The sequence below is a fragment of the Pelodiscus sinensis genome, chromosome 15 (genome assembly GCF_052426305.1).
Source record: "Pelodiscus sinensis isolate ZL-2025 chromosome 15, ASM5242630v1, whole genome shotgun sequence".
NCBI lineage: Eukaryota > Metazoa > Chordata > Testudines > Trionychidae > Pelodiscus > Pelodiscus sinensis.
In genome coordinates this window covers 25,275,242-25,295,850 of record NC_143066.1, presented here as the reverse complement: position 1 = coordinate 25,295,850, position 20,609 = coordinate 25,275,242, and the positions used below count along the sequence as shown (strand labels likewise).

The window sequence follows — 20,609 nt, the reverse complement described above, 5'->3', positions numbered from 1 at the left end:
TCCCTATCTTGTACGTAACCCGAGGACTGCCTGTACTGCAAATGGTGAACTGAATTCAACAGCTCCTGATACGAACAGGTATCAAACTAGTTTTTCACATTTGAGATGGGTTACCAGGAATCATACATGACAATATGAAATCTTTCCACTCTCAAGTCAGCACATTCACAAAGCACCTATAATTTTGATCCATGCATTTATTGGATAGTGAAAGAGAAAGGAGGGGAATTAGTGTAGATGTTCAAATTAAAAAAAAAGCCTGAAGGAATTAGGACAGGGCTCCTACATCTCACATTCAGAACTGACTAGGACACTTATGACCAGATTTTCAAAGATGTGTAAAGATCAGATACATATCTTTGAGGATCCGAGTTGGCAACTGTCTCTTTAGGAGTTTAATTACCTTTGAAAATCTGAGCTTAGATTTCCAAGTCCAATTTTCAAAAATGACTTTAGTTACTCAAGTGCTTTTGAAAATTTTAACTGGGGGCCTAAAGAGACAAAAATAGACAAAAGGCAGGAGATATGGTATTCCTTTTAAAAACATGTGACATCTATTTTTAACTAAATTTTATATTATTTTCCTCCCAGGGGCAACTGACCCTCTGGCTCTCTCACTATGCCACTGCCTCCCCTCCTGCAGATCTATCATCTTATACATGTGAAAGATCTGTGAGAGCTGTCCCATGAATCTGCAGTTAGTGTCTGTGGCATCTGCTTCTGGGTGGTATCTCAATGCTGCAATAGTCACCTCCAAAGAGGGGGCTTCCCAAAGCAGACCCCCAAGACATCCACAGGTCCAGTCTCCTTTCAATGGGCCCACTTCCTAGGGCTCATTGATCTTGGATCTGGCTTCCATCCCCTCTCCAACCTTTGCAACTGCCCAGAGGTGCTCACCTTCCGCCTTATCCATTCCTACCTCATTCACCCCACAGGGACAGTCTCTGCCTCACTTGTCCTAGGGACTATTCTACCAAGACGTAATACAAAGTTTCCATGTAAAAGGATTCTCACTACAAAGCTAAAAACTTCAATGAGAGAATGATTAATACAGAGACATGTCTACATCTGCCGCAGGAAGACACCTCTGCCTGCCTCCACCCCTCTCCCCCCAGAGTCTGCAGCCCCATTGCAAAGCAGGAAAGAGGCTGAGGCCCATCAACAGGACTGAAGCAGTCATGAGCAAGTCATTCCCGGGAGCCATTCTCCTGTCCATTGCTGGTGCAGTGTTGCTTCAGGCACACTGAAATGCAGTCACCCCTAGAGTGGGCTGGACAGCTGTTTAACACCTGCACAAGGTTTCAGGCAGGGGGCAGTGAGGGCTGCCTTCCTGCAGAGCCCACATCAGAACTACTGTGCCCTCCTGGCTTAGGAAAAGAATAAACAGGAGAATTGGAAATTAACCCACCCAGTCTCACATACCCTAGGCAGGGAATGAGCCATCTACATTAGGCCCCAGCTGGAGTATCATGTCCAGTTCTGGGCGCCACATTTCAGGAAATGTGGAGAAACTGGAGAAAGTCCAGAGAAGATCGACACAAATGATGAAAGGTCTAGAGAACATGAGCTATGAGGCAAGGCTGAAGAAATTGGCCTTGTTTACCTTGGAAAAGAGAAGACCAAAAAGGGACATGAGAGCAGCTTTCACGTATCTAATAGAGTATCATAAGGAAGAGGAAGAAACATTATTCTGCTTGGCCTTTGAGGTTAGGATGAGAAGCAATGGGCTTAAACTGCAGCAAGGGAGGTTTAGGTTGGACATTAGGAAAAACTTCCAGCATATCAGGGTGGTTAAACACTGGAATAAATTGCTTAGTGAGATTGTGGAATCTCCATCACTGGAGATATTTAAGACCAGGTTAGACAGACACCTGTCAGGGATGAGCTAGGGCAACTCAACTTTGGAAGCCCCAGGGGCCACACTGATACTTAAAAAACATGCTGAGGGCCTCAACTTAAGTGTGGTTGCATATGCAAGCAAATATATACAAATAGCTTCTCTCACACTGACAGGCATGAATACAAAGATTACGGCAAGACTATACAACACACAGGCCCCATTTAAGTCAGTTCTGCTGATATTAATAAAATGTAATATTTACCCGATTTCTACCCATGTGACAATACTTTTCATGAGCAATGACAGTCCAAGAATTTAACTACTAAAACACATAGCAACAGAAGATCATTAAACGGACTACTTTTTTGTTTGGCTCCCACTCACTAGCCACGTGTTGATCCCCACATAAACCCAAACTGCACCGCGGGTCGCAAACAAACTGGCCACGGGCAGCATACCAACTTATTAATAAATATTTTTAAAACCTTTACCTTTTCTCTCTGCTGCCATGTCTCCTCTCCTTGTTCCATCATCTCCCCTGGTGCCTGCTGCCCCTCCAACTCCTCACCCTCCTCTGCTGTCCTGACTCCTGCCCTTCTCACTGCCCTCTGCCCTCCTGCGACCTGCCCCCCTGTGCCCACTCCTCCAGTAACCCCACTCTGATCATGTGAGCTACCCCTCCTCATCCCCTCTTCTAACACCTCCCTTGCCTCTCTCCTCTGGTGCTGGTCCCTCCCCTGGAGGTGTCTGTCTTTCTGCTTCACCCCAGAATCCCGTGGCACCTGCACCTTCCCTTAGCCCTGCACCTTCCTGGTGCCTCCCCCTTCCCTTACTGCCCCTGCCCCCTTTGCTCTCTTTTTCCCTGATGCCCACCCCCTCACCACTCTCTGTGCCCTCACACATGCTTTGCTCCATCCCCACCTTTTGCATGCCCACCCCTTCTTTCAATCCTTCTCCTAGCACCTCTCCCTCGAGCCCCCAATGCCCTTCCCCTCTCCTCTCCTCTCCCAGCATCACCCCTCCCACTGATACCTCCCCTCCTGCCCTTTCCCTCACTGTCTGCACTTGGCCCCCTGCCATTTGTCTCTCCTGCACCCTGTCTCTTGGTGCCTTTCCCTCCCTCCCCCCGCCCAAGCCCCTTCTCCTTCAACCCCACCCCCTCCGCCCAAGCCCCCCCACCATCCAAGCCCAAGCCCCTCCCCTTCCTCTCCCTTTCCCCCGCCCCGCCGCCACCACACAAGCCTGTTCCCCACCTCCTGCCTTCCAAATTGCGGGGCCGAAGTCTGCACTCAGGCCCCGGAGGCTGAACCCGGAGCTGCGAGGCCCCACAACTTGCCTCCAAGGACTTTTAAAATCCCGGGTCATGACGTTACATCACGCCTGGGCGTCCTCCCCACCCACATGCAACGCCGCACATGGCGGCAGCAGGCAGCAAGGGGGAGTCACGCATGGCAGGGACAATCCAGGACCATGGGGACGCTCTGGGGGTTGGGGTGGGAACACACAAGGAGGGGCTGGCGGGGGGGGGGGGAGGGGCAGCAGGCTCTGTAACTCACCGGCACTTCCGGGTTCAAGGGCACGGGACCCCCTTAGGCGCGGGGCCTGATTCGACCGAATCGATTGAATCGGCCTATGGCCGGCCCTGGCTCCGGCAGCAGCCTCTGTCCACAGTGGGCAAGGCTGGCCACCGCAAACAGGAGGTGCTGGATTCAGCATGAGCCGGGACCAATCAGTCCCGGCTCGCGCTGGTCCAGGATGCTGTGCCTCTACATTTTAAATATAGCAAGTGCCCGATGGCTTTTACTACATTTAAAATGTTGAGCTGCAGCACGGGTGTCTCCCAGAGCTGACATGAGCCGGCTCCTGGAGCTACCCCCTCTCTGCAGAGCGGTCCTTATCGACTAATCGTGTAATCAACACAAATTGTATTGAATACACAATGAACCAGATAACCGCAATTTAACATCCTTAATTTAAATTCTACTTTAAATGTAACATTGAATGTGGCCTTCACTCCATACTTAAAATACACCCCACTGTATCAAGTCTATGATACATTTTGTAATTAAGTCAGTAGGGTTCTTGAGAGTCATATTCACTCTTCACCACAAACAGTAACAGATGCTAACAGCTATTTTATGGTACGCACCTTTCTCTTCTTCAGAAGATTTCACAGTCTGTCTGAAAGTTCTGTGTTCTACTGCATAGTCCTTGGATTTAATCTTGTGTTGGAATGAAAACAGAAATCATAAATATAAATCCTTGGATTTCTACAGTTGACTTGCACTTGTTTCTTTCCACAAAGCTTTTTAGAATAGTATCAGCTACTACACTAAGAAACAGGAAGCCCCTGTACAGCCAGTTCTGCGGTCATGCCTGCTATAGTCAAGATTTAATAGTACTTGGAACTATACGTGTAGTGTTTTAGATTTTAAAATTCTTGTACAAATATTAGCTAATCAAACCTAAAAATATCCCTATAATAGCTTACAGGGAAGTAAGCTTATACCGATTTTACAGAGGGGAAACAGATATAGGAATTAAGGCCCCAATCCTGTAATTGGCTCCATGTGGGCAGACCCCAGTGCTCATAGACATCACTCTAAAATTGCTGGGATGTTCTGAGTCAAGCCAGTTACCAGATCAGAGCCTGTATGACTTGTCCAAGGCCACATAGTAAAACAGTGGCAGAGTCATGACTAGACCACAGAAGTACCCGATTTCCAGATCTAATGATATACAGAATGAATATAGTCCTCCTACTTGTGTGCACTAGACCTGCCATGTACACTAACTTTTTAATAGGAGGTTTTAGCTGGATCTTCTTGAAACTCAGGCTCACAGAATATGGCTGCATTGTTCCTTCAAGCCCTGTTAAAAATAGAGGTCCTGTCCTTACACATGTTCTTCTGAGATAACTTGATTTGGTGCCATATTTTTTCCTGTCCTGTTGAAATAATGAATCTCCACTACTGATTATGTTACCCAGTAGAAGAAACTGCTATCGCCAAAAACTCTTTACATGTGCAGCTACGGAAAGAGAGTAATGGAGGATGAAAAGAGAAAAAGTGAGAAAGAAAATACAATCTTCCTCCTTCCAAATTTCATGTTAAGCAGTTTCTTGGTCTTGAAGCCTTACATTATTGTCCTCCCTTCTATCAAGCCACTGTAAAATGGTTACGAGGAGTTCCATGTCTATTGTCTCTCAGTTACTCTCTATGAAATTTAGTCTGCTTACTAAATGCAGGAGCTGCAAACTTATCCTGCAACGTGAGAGTTAAGTGGAAATTTTTCTAGCTCATAATATGGAGGGATTGTTATTACCAAAACTCACATTGATAGATCAACTTTCCAGCACCAGTAATAAAAATTCTGCAAGCCACAATCTGTTACAACAGCACAACCCCTTTGGAGACATAGATGTGTGCAGTAACAACAGAGTTGCAGAGTTTTCCTAAAAGCAGATTTTGACCCTTTTATTTTGGAACATAGTTTTAGAATTCCTTCTGATAGAGAATTAATATACTCTTGCTTGTGTGCCTTTATTAACTTTGTGGGAAGGGAAGGGAAGGGAAGGGAAGGGAAGGGAAGGGAAGGGAAGGGAAGGGAAGGGAAGGGAAGGGAAGGGAAGATTTTTTTGTCACTAAAACAGCTGATACCCAAAATACACATAGGAAATAGATTTGGTGAATCCCATTGTCAGAAATTAAATATACTGAAAACGGGATAAGTGCTATCAAAAATACCAAAAAATTAAAATTAGAATGATGTTACTTGATGCCTTTAAGTCTCTTTGATCAGCTCCTGCTCCTTGCCTTGCACATAAATCTAAAATTGGCTCCCCAGTGCCATACTAGTCCCAGCTATAACTTCTGTGTCCCATGAAGGTTTATCTATAATTTTATCTTCTATCCTGCGTTAGTTATTAATTATGTCATCAGCTGCCTTAGAGAAGACAGTTTATCTAAACACAGGTCACTGAATGTAGTAATGGAAGCAAATATTTTGTTTTACAATTTAAATGTATATTTTAGATCTACACATGCATGCAGGCGCACATCTGTATATTCCATTAACAGAAGAAAAATGCGGCCAGATTTTCTTCAAATATACATTAGGTCCAAAGTACATAAAACTTTAAAAATAAGAGTCAATTCTGTCTGCCCCCTATTAACACCTGACAGTGAAAATGATTGTCCAGAATGTGTTTTACAGACCTCGGGTTTCTTTATTTTATTATCAGGTGACTGTGCCAGCTTGCTTGAAGACCTTGTAGGAATGTGATTTGTCTCAGAGGAGTCATGGCTTATCTCAGCACTGCTATGAAAGGACTAACATAAAATCAACACAAAAGAGATGGTGCTTTCAGCAGAATCCAGTACCATTTTGAAAACAGTATTGAAACTTTATTAAGTTAGAAATCAACTCAAGCACACAGTTACATTGACACATGGGCTTATACCAAGGGTGGGGAACCTTTTTTTGGTCAGGGGCCACTGGCCCACATTAAAATCAGTCGGGGGCCACACACAAGTGAGAAGCAAAAAAACAGAGACATTCACCGCACTCAGGGCACCGGGGCTCTGCTTCAAAGTTCCCTCTAAGCTGTGTGGTAGCACAGCCCCACAGCTGCTTAACGAGCCCCGCCCAGCCAGGGGCACAGGAATCCCACAAGGAGCTGCCTGGTTGGGGAAGGGGAGGGGGGGAAGGGTACTTGTCCTTCAGCGACAGCAGCAGCTCCCCGCTCAGGACAGAGCAGCAAGTCTCTACCAGCTGGTAGAGGACATGATCCCTCCCTACAGGCTGGAAGAGATTCACTGCTCTGTCCTCAGCAGGGAGCTGCTGCTGTCGCTGAAGAAGTGCCCCTCCCCCAGCTATGCAACTCCGTGCGGGATACCTGTGCCTCTGGCTAGGCGGGGCTCATTAAGCAGCTGTGGGGCAGTGCTGCCACACAGCTTAGAGGGAATCTTGCTCCGCTTGCACTCCAGATCTGTGGTGATGGGTAGAGTTGAAGCTCAGGGCTTGCCCCAATAGCGGGGTAAGCCAGCACTCGCTCACCAGCCCCATGGGAGGAGACACCAAGGCGCTGGGACTTGCCATGGGGCTGGAGCATGAGCTTGCCCTGCTGAGGGGGAAAAGATCCCTTAACCTTGCCACGGGCCAGATCAAAGTAAACTGGGGCCTGGATCCATTCTGCAGGCCATAGGTTCTCCACCCATGGTTTATACCTTCCGAAACTAAAAACAGCAATACCAGCAAAGCATGAAAATGTCTTAGAGAGGCAATAAACTTTCTGTGCACCTAATGTAGCTATTATACTTGGGTATTAGGTACAGTGGAACCCTAGTCTGGTGAAATCCTCTCTCACAATACTCTCTAAAAATATCTTTGTGGATTTCATATTCATAATGTCCCACTAATTTCAAGATAAGAACAGCTCACTCTGCAAGTAAAAAAAAAAATCCTCACCAGCAGTATTGCTAATTCAGCCTAGACTCTGAGAATCAAACAGGGTTCCTTCTGTATTGTGTATTATTGCAAGTACTAAAAATATTCTACAGACCAAATTCCATACATTATACTCAGATACCCCACAACATCTCCATAGCTGCACATATGTCACTGAAAGCATAATTTGATCTGTGGAATCTTTGACTATTTTAAAAAATAGCTATCTAGATGTCTCTAAAAGAGCAAGACTCATTGAAAATATAATTTACAATGCCATTTTTACAGGATTGCTTTTTAGAACAGAGCAGAACTTTACAGAAGATAGGTACTTGTCCCTTGTCATGTGACTGTCTCCACTCTCCAGCAACGTCCACCCATTTGTTGGCTTCCCATGCTAATACCTATGCCTTTTTCCACGGTACCAATTTTGCCCCCTGTGAACAGATCTGAAAAGCCACTTTCCTCTGCCAAAATGCTTATAGGAAATCAGCCAATTAATACACTTGAACCTTCTTACTTGGGGTGTCCCTAATCTGGGAACATCTGTGGTACAGATACTGGCAGAGAGAGGAGGAAGCGGCCCTACGGGATAGCCCCCTCCCCTAGCTGGGGAAATAGCAGTGCAATGAAGTGCTTTACCAGAGGCTTTTTCCCATGCCATCTCCCTCATGCACCCTTCTTCCCTTGCAAACCCCACCCCAGAGCCCTCCATAATCTGCAACATTTCTTTAATTTGGTATGCCCTGTTTCCCAGGGTTGCCAGATTAGTGCAGTTCAAGTGTAGTGTCTTAAGGGACAGATGAGTTGCACATACTTTATATATGCAGAATTGTCTAGAAAAAAAGTGTTAGTGTATATATAATAATTGTATATATTTGCTTGGATACCTTTCCTTCCAGTCTGTGTGTGTCACTTATAGTCCTTGCCCCAAGGAGGATAGAATTCAAGAAAATATGTTTTAATGGAACAGAGGGATCTAATTCATACATGTTTGCATGGAACCCAGAACAATTTGGCCCATTAATGAGACCTCTATATGGGTACTGTAACTCAAATATTAAATTGTAAAATGCCATACAAAGTTCTACATCATTATTACCTGAAATGAAGAGTATTCTGAGTGTGGAGGAATATTCCCTGTACTACTGCCTGTGTAATCTTCAATTGTGTAACTACTTCCTTTTTTATTTAAACGATCTGCTTGCTGTTTAATCATATCATTGGTAACATACAACACGGCACATTCAAGGAGAGCTTCAAGGAATTCAAGAAAAACCAACTAGAGTAAAAAAATATATATTATTTCATCTCTGTGGACACTCTTCTTTGAGCACTAACGATCAGATCCAGAAAAGCATTTGAGAGTATGCTTTATTTTAAGCACATAAGCAGTATCCTTGACTTAAACTGAACTGTCCATGTGTACCATGCTTAAACAGCTTATTTAATCAAGGCTTAAAAATCAAAAACGATCAAAGCCCTTCATCTCTCTGGAAAACTGATCACAACCAAAGTGCTATTATAATATTATATTCTATAATACCCATTAGCAGGTAGTATACAGTATTTCATATTGCATACAAATTAATGATAGAACAGTATTGTGTTATCAATACTAAGTTTGATACTCCTGGCTAAATTTTTGGAGCACCAAGCATTAAGGCACAGGGATATTCTCTATCTGATAAACAGGGGAATGGTTATATTGTTGTCTGGAATAGGCAGTGTAGGCACTGTGCTTAGAAACTACAGTAATGGGCATTAAATGGATTATTTAATAATAAAACAAACTATGTCCAGGCACACTGCCACACAGAGGTATTGATAACAAATGTAATAATGTAGATTACCACATACCGCCGTTGGGTGAAAACTAACTCCTTCGGGGTGAAATTCACCCACCCTGCACAATGCCCGAGTGCAAAGATCTCTACAGAGATTGAGGGGATGGAAGTCTCTATCTGCAGACTGGTCGAGAATCTGCAGTTTAGTTCCTTCACAGCCATTACTCCAGCCTGTCTGCTGGAGGTGCAGGCACTGCCACTTCATACCCCGTGTTCAGGGTTCCTGGGCCAGCAGCACTGAATGGTTGAGGATCTCATCACTCAGCTGGTGATCCACCCTAACGGTTCCTAAATGGCAAGAAGTGCAGAGTACAGTGCAGCCATTCCATCTGTGCACGCCTGTGCAATTCCCCCATGGAAAATAAGTGAAGCAAAGAGCCCAGCACTAGACTGGGCTGAATTTATTTCTATGTGCTGTTGTATAGGGATGTCAATGTGTAGACGACTACATGATTAACCAATAAGCCTTTTTAGTCAATCCTGTCAACTGCATGCATTCCCATATATCAGAGGCAGTAAGGGGGGGCTGCAGGAAGAGCTGATACATGTGAGGCTCTCCACACATGCCAGCTCTGCAGACACACCTGCCTTCCCCTTGCTGCCTCCTACAGAGCCACAAGAGAGCTGCCTGCCCCTGCCCCTGCCCCTGCCCCTGCCCCAGCCCCAGCCCCAGCCCCAGCCCCTGCCCCAGCCCCAGCTCATGCTGCTGCTTCTATCAAAGACAGCAGCATGGGGGGGGAGGGGCTGCCGCAGGACAGCCTCTGTCTGCAGGAGGCCCAGACTCACTGTGGACAGAGGCTGCTCTGTGGCAGTAGTGCCTGTCCATGGGAGCTCAGACCCCTCCACTAACAGGGACTTTTGCCACCCTGTGCTGTTGCCTCTGCATCAGACAGAGCAGTGCAGGGCAGCAGGCAGAGCCGGTCTGAACAAAAAGCTGGTCTTTAAATCAGCTCCCCTTGTGGATCAGCTCCCTCCTGCCACCCCACACTGGCTGCTGGCCCTGCCACTGGGGACTATTGAATAGTTGTGTAACTGCTAACATTTGATGTGGTTACATGACTATCCAGTTACACACTATCTAACATCCCTACTGTTGTACACTCAGAACATATCTCAGGCATCCAGTATGCAGTCACAGGGCATAGAAAATGTATCTCAAATTAGCTCTCCAGTAGGAAGGGCATGATAAGGAGGAAACCATGGAACAAGGAGAAGTACATGAGACAAAATAACCAAGATGATGAACAAAGAAATGTCAAGATAGGACTCTTAGGGTATGTCTACACTACATTCCTCTGTCAAGAGAAGAATGCAAATGCAGCCAAGTGAAATTGCAAATGAAGCACGGATTTGAATTTCCTGTGCTTCATTTGCATAATTATGTCCAGCCCCTTTTTCGAAATACCCTATTTCAAGATTAAAAAACGCTGTGTAGACGCGGTTATTTAAAAAACAAACCCTTCTTTTGAAATAACCGTTAAACCTCATTTTATAAGGAGAAAGGATTATTTCAAAAGAAGTGTTTGTTTTCTAAATAACCGGTCTACACAGCGTTTTTTATCTCGAAATACAGTATTTCGAAAAAGCGGCCGGACGTGATTATACAAATGAAGCATGGGAAATTCAAATCCATGCTTCATTTGCATTCCTCCCTCACAAGACGAATGCAGTGTAGACATACCCTTAATGTTCAGCTCCAATTCTTGAATATAAACAATACTATTTTTCTTCTCTTCTGGAAGTTATGATGCTACAAGTCAACTTGCAGACAGATTCTAAAAATAGTTTTAATTTTCCTGTAGCAATTACATGCTGGCAATATGCATCATGATCTGTTATGTACTTCTTTCCTTACATACCTCATACTGTAAGTTGCTATTATCTCTATCGCGTACAAAAGGATTGTCCTTTGCCAGTATTTCCACAATTTTTGTTGCAGTTAATTGTTTGCTGAGCATATTTAAATCCTGTATATCAAAAAGGTTAAAAGTTAGTTAAGACATTTACAAATATGGACTTGGTCTGGCTCCCTTTCAAGTCAATGTCAAAATTCCCCTTGATTTCAATCGAAGCAGGAATGGTCTCCCACAAAATAATAATACGGAATAAATCAGGGCCTCATTGAAGTCAATGGGAGTTTTACTATTGACTTCAACAGAGCTAGTATTTCAGTTACACAGTACAGCCACTCCCCGACTTACGAACACACCGACTTACAACCATCCGTACTTACGACCAGCCTCCCATTAACCCCATTATATGTATTTTCGAGTTGAGAACCATGTATGTCAAGTTTTTCAAATAGCGCGGGCAGCACATTTAAGGGTACTTCCGACTTACAACCAAATTGAGTTATGACCAGGTGTTCGGAACATAACCCATACATAAGTCAGGGACTGCCTGTATGTCAAACCCAAAGTTCAGGAAAGTTCATCAAACCATTCCCCTACAACCTCCTGAGTTTGACATACCCAACAGCTACCCATTTATCAGTCAGACAGTTTTACTTTTTCTTAATTCCACACTGCACAAAAGAAGGGTGAAACACTGAGGGTTCCCCATAGGAATGCAAAGGAATCTTGCAAACAGGAAGAGGTGTAAGCCAGCTTGTCTTCTAATCATTAAGGGTTTGATCCAAAACTTAGTGATATCAGTGGCTGATTTCAATGTAATTTGGGATCAGGCCCTATACTCCAGAGCTCTGGGAAAGAATCCTGTGTCCATGATTCTTTACCATTCTTCAAATTTCATAAAAACGTCATTTTAAAAGATTTGTTTTTTGAATATCATTTTATTTCTGAATTTGTCGGTCTTGGACTTCTGCAGACATTAATTTTTAATAAATAACAATTAGTATTTACATTTCAAAAAGTGCCACTGTAGTGAAAGTATTTAAATTGATTAAAATTACATACTCAAAATTAGTCAAGGCTAGAGGAATCAAATAATTTGGAATCGGATCTTCCGTATAGTTAAGCATATGAGCAACTTTATTCTTGTGAAGCATACCTCACATTATTAGGGTTTTTCAATAGCAGGGCCTTAAGTGGAAAGAATTTTAAAATGTCATTGTGTACTGGACAGAAAAAATAGTTCCTAGACACACAAATCAAAATACAGAAGATAATTACTTTCAACATCCAGAGGAAGTGTCTCATTTTCATTGTGGGTTCATAAGGAGGTATAGTGTTTGGTCTACAGTAAGCCCTGTATATCTCCCAACATTTATCAATGTAATTAATAGCACAGATGGCTTGTCGTTCATAGAATATAATGCCTGTAGAAGTGAAGGACAATACAGAAATTAAAATAAAACTTGTTTGATTACTAGTAACAGAGATTGATTCTGCTTAGCACAAAAAAGATGTTGCATTGCTTACCTTGTACACGAGAGCTATTGGGAATAATGTTCTTCATCATCATTGCTGAGAAGCACTTAAACAGATAGGGACCTTTATCTCTACATTTAAAACAAAGTTGTAGATTACATCTTCCTTTATCACACAGCCTGTATTATGAAACATTGTTTGATCAACAAATGCAATATTTATAATGCAAAATTTATACTATGGATTTTTTCCTTGACAAATTCTTCAGTGAACTATATTCTATCCCTAGGGATTATTTGCAATGCTGGCAAATTGTAAAGCTCTAGAAGATTTATTTATTTTCCTGAAGCCCAAAGCAATGGATTTTTTTTTTTTAAACACAATTTACATGCATATTGGATAGGATTTTACAAAAATGTCTAAGTTTCTTAGGAGCACAAGACCAAATGAAAATCAGTATTTTCTTTTTTCTCCCTTCCACTAAACAAATTATCTCCTACATTTTCCATAAAGCAATATACATCACATTTTATATGGTTACACATAATAGTATTACTTATCAGCCAAAGGCACCCATAAGCCAATGACATTCTGGAAAGGGAAGTTACTCACCTCATGCAATAATGACAGTTCTTCAAGATGTGTATCTCCGTGGGTGCTCCGCTGTTGGTATCAGGTCATCCCGGTGCTGCAGATCGGAGTTTTTCACAGCAATAGCTGATTGGGCTGAGCATGCACAATAGGCACCTCGTGGTGTTCGTGCTTTTGCACTTCCCGTGTTCAGCCTGAAACTCCTGAGTTCCTTGTCTATGCCCAAATACCTGAAGAAAAATACTCCGGGGAAGAAGGGAGGTAGTGGAGCACCCATGGGGACACACATCTTGAAGAACTGTCATTACTACACAAGGTGAGTAACTTCCCTTTCCTCTTCGAGTGATGTTCCCGTAGGTGCTCCACTATTGGTGACTGTAAAGCAGTAACTGAGAAATATGGTAGGTGGGTTTCAGTTTATCGATGGTTGAGAGCACCACAGTGGCTACTGAGCAATCCACAGACGGTTGTGGAACAATTGCATAATGACTCATAAAAGTGTGGTCAAATGACCACATTGCCTCATAGCAAATGTCCTTAAGGAATACACCTTGGAGAAAAGCTGTAGATGTTGAGACAGCTCAAGTGGAATACGCTCTAGGCAGAACTGGGAGTGTTTTGTTTCACAGAGAGTAACACTGGGTAATGCAGGACACTATTAGTTTCAAGGTGCGCCCTGAAGAAATCAACGTGCCTTTTGAATTTTCTGTGATGGAGATGAATTGCGGAAGGCCCAAGCCCTGTCAGTGTAAAAGGATAAAGTCCTGCAGACATCGAGGGTGTGCAAGATAGCCTCCTGACATGCCATATGAGGTTTAGGATGAAAGATAGGAAGGATGATAGGTTCATTATGTGGAAGTCTGTGCACACTTTGGGTAAGAAAGAAGGATGTGGTCGTAGTACCACTTTGTCCTTCCTGAACACTGTGTAAGGCTATGCTGTTGTGAGAGCAGCAAATTTGCCGAGTCTATGCACTGATGTAATTGCGAGTAGGAATACCACCTTCATTGACAGCAAGAGGAGAGGGCAAGCTGCCAAAGGTTTGAAAAGGGGCAAAGTAAGTGTGTCCAGCACTAAGTCTAAATCCCACACTGTAGGTGGTTATTTGTATGGAGGGTAAAGGTTGTGAAGATCTTTGAGGAACCTCCTCGTGGTAGGGTATGTGAAGACTGAAAACCCTTCTATTTGGGGATGAAAGGCAGTAATCACAGCACGATGCACCCTGAGAGAGGATACAGATAGGCCTTCATGTTTCAAATCGAGAATGTAGTCGAGAATTATATGAAGTGGCATGGAGCAGGGATCAATTTGCTTGTGGGTGCACCAAGTTGCAAAGCATTTCCATTTACAAAGATAAGTGGTATGGGTAGTTTGTCATCTTCTGTGTAGTAAAATATTCTTCATATTATCAGAGCAGAGTCAGGGTCACACAACCAGAGAGAAGACACATTGTGACATGTAGGGTTCAAGGTTGGGGATGTAGGAAAGTAACCCCATTCTGCGACAGTAGGTCCTGTTGGCCCGGAAGAAGGTAGGAAGGCAGAAGAGATATCTGATAGAGGTATGGGAACCATGTCTGTCTGGACCAAGAAGCAGCTATTAGAATGACTTGTGCCCCATCCATCCTGATTTTGTGGAAAACCCTCAGAATGAGACGAATTGAGGGGGAAAGTGTAGTTTAGTGAGGCATTCCACGTAATAAGAAATGTGTCACCCAGCAATCTGGGTCCTACACCTGCTCTGGAACAATACTAAAGACACTTCACATTGAGGTGGGATGCGAAGAGGTCTATGAGGGGAAACCCCCCATTGACGAAAGATGGACTGTATTACTTGGGAATGATGATCCCATTCGTGGTCTATTAAAAAATGTCAATTGAGGGTATCTGCTATTATGTTGTTGATGCCAGGTAGGTAAGATGATGTTAGAGTGACGTTGTTGCGGATGCACCAGTTCCAGACTTGAATAGCCTTTGCACAAAGGAAGCAGGAATGAGATCCCCTTGCAGACAAGTGAACACTGGCACAGTAGGGTTTGCTGAAACAATAGTGATAAGAGTCTGTGTAGCTTGGAAGTGCTGGCATGACAAATAGGCCTGAGCAGCTGTGGAGTCTAGTCGAGCACCTATAAACTCCAACACTAGGGTTGCTTGGACCATGAAGGGAAAGTTACTCACCTGTGCAGTAACTGGAGTTCTTTGAGATGGCTGTCCCCGTGGGTGCTCCAACTTAGGTGCATCAGCGTCACTGCGCGCTGGTTGGAGATTTGTATTAGCAGTGTCCCTGGCACGCGCAGAGTGCCGGCATGAGCAGTCTGGGTGCTCTACGCCAAATGCGGAGCTGGCTGTCTTCTGTTCCTTCTGTGACCTGGATACCTGTGAGTCCGAAGTTGAGGGGAGGCAGGGTGGGTGGTGGAGCACCACCATCTAGAAGAACTCCATCTAGAAGTTACTGCACAGATGAGTAGCCTTCCCTTCTTCTTTGAGGGTCCCCGGGGGTACTCCATCTTAGGTGATTATGAAGCAGCGTTCATGTTAGGAGATGGGAGCTTTGGAGTGTATGAGTCTGTGATCGAGTATTGTTTGTCCAAACTTCATTTCAGAGTCTGCGAACGTCTGGATGGCATGGTGCTGCGTCAATGTATGTGCAGATGACCACGTGGCAGCCTTCTATATTTGTTCCATTGTGACGCCTCTTAGGAATGTGGTTGTGGCTCCCACGGCTCTTGTGGACTGAGCTCTTATATTGGGAGGTGGATCCTTTTGTGCTAATTCGTACGCTAAGAATATGCAGTTCGATACCCATTTCGATAATCTTTTTTTTTTTTTTGATATGGCTAGTCCTTGGGACCTTTCTGTCATGGAGATAAACAATTGTGGAGATTTTCGTAAAGGCTTTATGTGCTGAAAGTAAAAGGAGAGTGCCTGCGGACGTCCAAGGTATGAAGTACCTCCTCCTTTAGGTCTTTATGAGCAGGACTCGACAACTACACTCGCCGGTGGCGAGTAAATTTTACCAGCTGGCGAGTGCAGGGGCAGTCTGGCCCGGTGGGCCATTGTGATGGGCTGGCCGAAGCCCACACTACAGGAGGCGCGGCCCCCATCCGATCCGCTGGCCGGCCGGTGGAGAAGAGCACCACTGGGGAGGGTAAAGTGCGGCGATTCTCAGTGCCAAGCTGCTTGTGTGCAGCTCCGGCGTGAGGAGGCGGGGCGCGAGCCAGAGGGCGGGACACCGGCACACGCCAGGATGCTGGCGTGACGTGGCATCCTGACATCACAGCCAGCGACCGCCGGATTCCAAAAGGCTCCGGCAACCCCGCAAAGTGGAAGTCAGAAGCCAGGTAGGGGAGGGTCTGTGGCTGTGGCTGAGGCTGGGACTAGGGCTGGGGCTGGGCGGAGGGGAAGGGAAGAGAAGGAAGGGGAGTGGAAAAATATGGGGAAGGGGCTTGTGCTGAGGGGAGAGGAGGAGGTCAGGAGGAGAAGAAGAAGAAGAAAGGGGAAGGCACCAAGGGACAGGGGTGCAGGAGAGACAAATGCCAGGAGGGCAGGTGCAGACAATGAGGAAAAGGGCAGGAGGGGAGGTGTCAGTGGGAGGGGGGACAGGGTGATGCTGGGAGAGGACAGGGTAACGGCATTGGGGGCTAAAGAGGGAAAGAGGGAGGTGCTGGGAGAAGGCTTGAAAGAAGGGGTGGGCATGAGGAAGGCGGGGATGGAGCAAGGCATGTGTGAGGGCACAGGGGCATGAGAGGAACAGGGGCAGAGGGTGGTGAGGGGGTGGGTATCAGGGGAAAAGAGGGCAAAAGGGGCAATGGCAGTGAGGGAAGGGGGAGGCACCAGAAGGGTGCAGGTGCCAGGGGATTCTGGGGTGAAGCAGAAGGGCAGACACCTGCAGGAGGGGGCAGGTGTGTAGAGGAAGATGTTAGAAGAGGGGATGAGGAGGGTAAGCTCACATGTTCAGAGTGGGGCTACTGGAGGAGTGGGCACAGGGGGGAGGGAACGGCTGGTGGAGGGGGGCAGGTCTCAGGAAGGCTGAGGGCAGTGAGAAGGGTAGGAGTCAGGACAGCAGAGGAGGGTGAGGGGTTGGGGGGCAGCAGGCACCAGGGGAGCTGATGGAGCAAGGGGAGGAGACATGGCAGCAGAGGGAAAAAGTAGAGGTTTATAAGATAAGTTATTAATAAATATCAACCAAGTTATTAATAAATATTAGTAATTACTGTTCTTATTCTTATTAGGAATTTATGCCATTAAAAAAACACATGCGGGGGGGGGGGGGGGAGTCCATTTTTTGTCTGGCGAGTAAGGTTTTTCATAATTTCTCGAGCCCTGTTTATGAGGTTCCGGGCAGAAAACAGGTAAGTGTATTGGTTCATTGCAATGGAAATAGATAAGTACTTTTGGTATACATTTCAGGTGTGTTCTCAAAATTACTTTATCTTTGTGGAATGTTGTATATGGCGGGTCCAACATGAGGGCTCCCAACTCTCCTATGCGCCTTGCAGAAGTAATTGTAACAAGGATTGCCACCTTCATTGAGAGGTGTAACAAAGAGCACGTAGCTAATGGCTCGAAGGGTCTGCCCAGCCTTGTGAATACTAGATTTAGGTCCCATCCTGGCAGATCCCATCCGGTCCTTAATTGGCAGATACATGTTTTGTGGGTCACACAGGAACCTTTTTGCAGCTGGATGGGTAAAGACCGAGTGTGACTGCAGTGTAGGGTGGAGGGCTGAAATGTAGCTGAGGTATACTCGTAGGCTATGTCTATACTGGCGGGTTCTTGCACAAGGCTTCTTGTGCAAGAACTCTTGTGCAAGAACACGTCCACACTACCATGTGCTTTTGCGCAAGAGTGTCCATGGCAGTGAGAATGCTCTCTTGTGCAAGAAAGCTCTGATGGCCATTTTAGCCATAGGGCTTTCTTGCGCAAGAAACCCCTGCCACGCATCCACACTGCCCTCTTGCACAAGAGCTCTTGCGCAAGGGAGCTTACACTTGTTAGAAAAGTGCATAGCTCTTGCACAAGAAGCCCTCTCTTACCACACTTTACTGTAAAACTTCTTGTGCAAGAGCACACGGGCAGTGCGGACACTCTGTGGAAGAACGGCTGTTCTTGCACAAGAACCCGCCCGTGTAGACATAGCTCTATAAAGCTCATGGAGAGGCCTGCCTCGTGCAGATGCAACAAATACTTAGTATGTCTGTTATTTGTGTGTGTCGTGATTCTTGGTTGTGGGTGGAACACCACATCATGAAACACTTCCATTTCTGTGAGTATGTTTTTCTTGTAGGTTTCCTGGAGTTTTGAAGAATATGCTGCACTGTCTTCATTAGAGTATGTTCCATGTCATCTAGCCAGCTAACATCCATGTTTTGAGATGTAGAGTTTGTATGTCGGTATGGTGAATCTAACCATTGCATTGAGTGAGCAGAGCTCGAACTGGTGGGAAGCAGTGTGGTGGATGGATGCTCATCCGTAACAGGTATGGATACCACGTTTGCCTGGGCCTGTTGGCTGCTATGAGAATCACTCTGACCCTGTCTTATTTGACCTTGAGAATTACTCGTATCAGAGAGAGCGGAGGGAACGCGTAGTACAGGTGTCTTTTCCACTGTATGGCAAAGGCATCTCCTAGTGAGTTGTGCCCTATGCCCGCTCTGGAGCAGTACTGTGGGCAACAGGAGTTGTGTTGCATGGAGGAAGGTTAGCATTGAAGTGTTTATTTCCCACTTGAGTTTTTGGGGAAACTGACTGCTTAGTACATCTGCAAGTGTGTTATCCTTGCCTGGGAGGTAAGTTGCGATGAGATGTATCTTCCTTGGGATACACCATTCTCACAACTGGACTGTTTCTTGGCACAGCTCATATGATCTGGCACCTCCCTGTCTGTTGATATAGTACACTGTAGTTACATTGTCCATAAGGATCTGTACAGTTCTGTTTTGAATTAGGGGAAGGAAGTGTGTGCATGTGTGTCTTACTAGCCTGAGTCTGAGCAGGTTGATATGTTTCCCTCTGTCTTGCTTGGTCCAGTGCGCCTGTATTATGTATTGACCCAGGTGAGCACCCAATCCCATCAGTGAGACATCCGTAATGACTGTTACTGATGGTGGAGCTCTTTGGAAGGAGACTCTGACAAATATGTTGTCATGTATGGTCCACTAATTGAGGAAAGCCTTTATCTTGTTTGGTATGGTGATCTGTTTATGTGATGGATGCGTGGCTTGTACACTGTGCGGAGTCATGCTTATACAGGTCTCATGTGGAGACGGGTGTATGGCACTATGAATGTTGCTGAGGCCATGTGGCCTGGAATTTGCAGGCAGTGTACAGCAGTTAAGAAGGAACTGAAGACAGCCAGCTGCGCATGTGGAGTAGAGCACTCAGACTGTTCATGTCGGCACTCCACGTGTGCCGCCGGCCAGGGGCACTGCTAATACAAATCTCCAACCAGTACGCAGCGACGCTGATGCACCTAAGGTGGAGCATCTACGGGGACCCTTGAAGAAGAATTTTTGTTCATTTATGAGGAGTCCCAGGGACTCGAAAAGACTCTTGGTGACTAGTACCAGGCTCTGTGTCTCTGCATGGGATGGACCCCTTATGAGACTATCATCCAAATATGGAAAGATCATAACTCCCTGACTGCAAGGGTCTTTGAAAAGACTCTGGGAGCAAAGGATAGGCCAAATGGAAAGAACCTGTACTGGAAGTGTTTGGAGGCTAATGTGAATTGGAAGGGCCATCTGTATGATGGATGTATGGTCACATGAAAGTAGGCGTCCTGAAGGTCGAGGGCTGCCAACCTGTCTTTCTTATCCAATGCTGGAATGATCGATGCAAGGGTGATGATTTTGGACAACTGCTTGCGTAAGAATTTGTTGAGCTTGCAGAGATCGAGGGCGGGTCTCCAATCTCCCGTTCTTTTCTCTGTGAGAAAATAATTGGAGTAAAAGCCCTTGCCCCTGTATTGGTCGGGCACTCTCTTGATGGCTCCTACACATAGCAAGCCATCGACTTCCTGCTTTAGGAGCGCCTCATGAGAGGGGTCCCTGATGAGGGACAGGGAAGGTGAGGAGGTTGGGGGGGGAGATAAGGGGGATGATATATCCCAATCTTACTATTTTGAGTTCCCATTGTAATTGAGGCCCAATGATGGTAAAAGTGTGGTAATCAGTGCAAGAGGGTTTCATGTCAGATTGAGGCACTAGTGTAGGGGAAAGGTTGGGCAGACCCTTGACCAGATTCTCAAAACTGCACGATGCACAATGAATGGCCATAAGACGACAGCATAGGATCGCAATAAGTGTCGCACTTTTTAAATCCAGGATAGCCAAGCATAGCAGCTACAAGTAGCGCTTGAGTTTTAAGCACTATGAGTAGTTTTTCTTCATTCTTCTAATTCTTTCTTCCCTGTCTTCTCTCTTTTTAAAAAAAATTAACATATTTACAGGAGATAACTGGGGAAGGTGGGAAGGGTTTGTGAGGGGAGGCCAGGGTCGTGCCCTGCCCCCTTCTTCCTTTTTTTTTTTTTAAGGATTTTTTTTCAATGTAACAA

General features: G+C 45.4%; 1 protein-coding gene across 6 annotated transcripts in view; it reads right to left on the bottom strand.

Annotated features, from left to right (window-relative positions):
* The window catches only part of RSPH10B (radial spoke head 10 homolog B), a 68,119-nt gene that overhangs the window by 28,178 nt on the left and 19,332 nt on the right, over positions 1 to 20,609 (bottom strand). For 5 of the 6 annotated variants that reach the window (XM_075899494.2, XM_075899496.2, XM_075899493.2 and 2 more), the window contains 6 exons: positions 12,516 to 12,643; positions 12,267 to 12,412; positions 10,995 to 11,102; positions 8,391 to 8,570; positions 6,058 to 6,171; positions 3,990 to 4,062 (listed from right to left, as the gene is read on the bottom strand). In XM_075899494.2, the coding sequence (XP_075755609.2) occupies positions 3,990 to 4,062; positions 6,058 to 6,171; positions 8,391 to 8,570; positions 10,995 to 11,102; positions 12,267 to 12,412; positions 12,516 to 12,643 (749 nt within the window). The remainder of the gene's footprint in view (positions 1 to 3,989; positions 4,063 to 6,057; positions 6,172 to 8,390; positions 8,571 to 10,994; positions 11,103 to 12,266; positions 12,413 to 12,515; positions 12,644 to 20,609) is intronic. The other variant, XM_075899495.2, reaches the window with a different exon arrangement.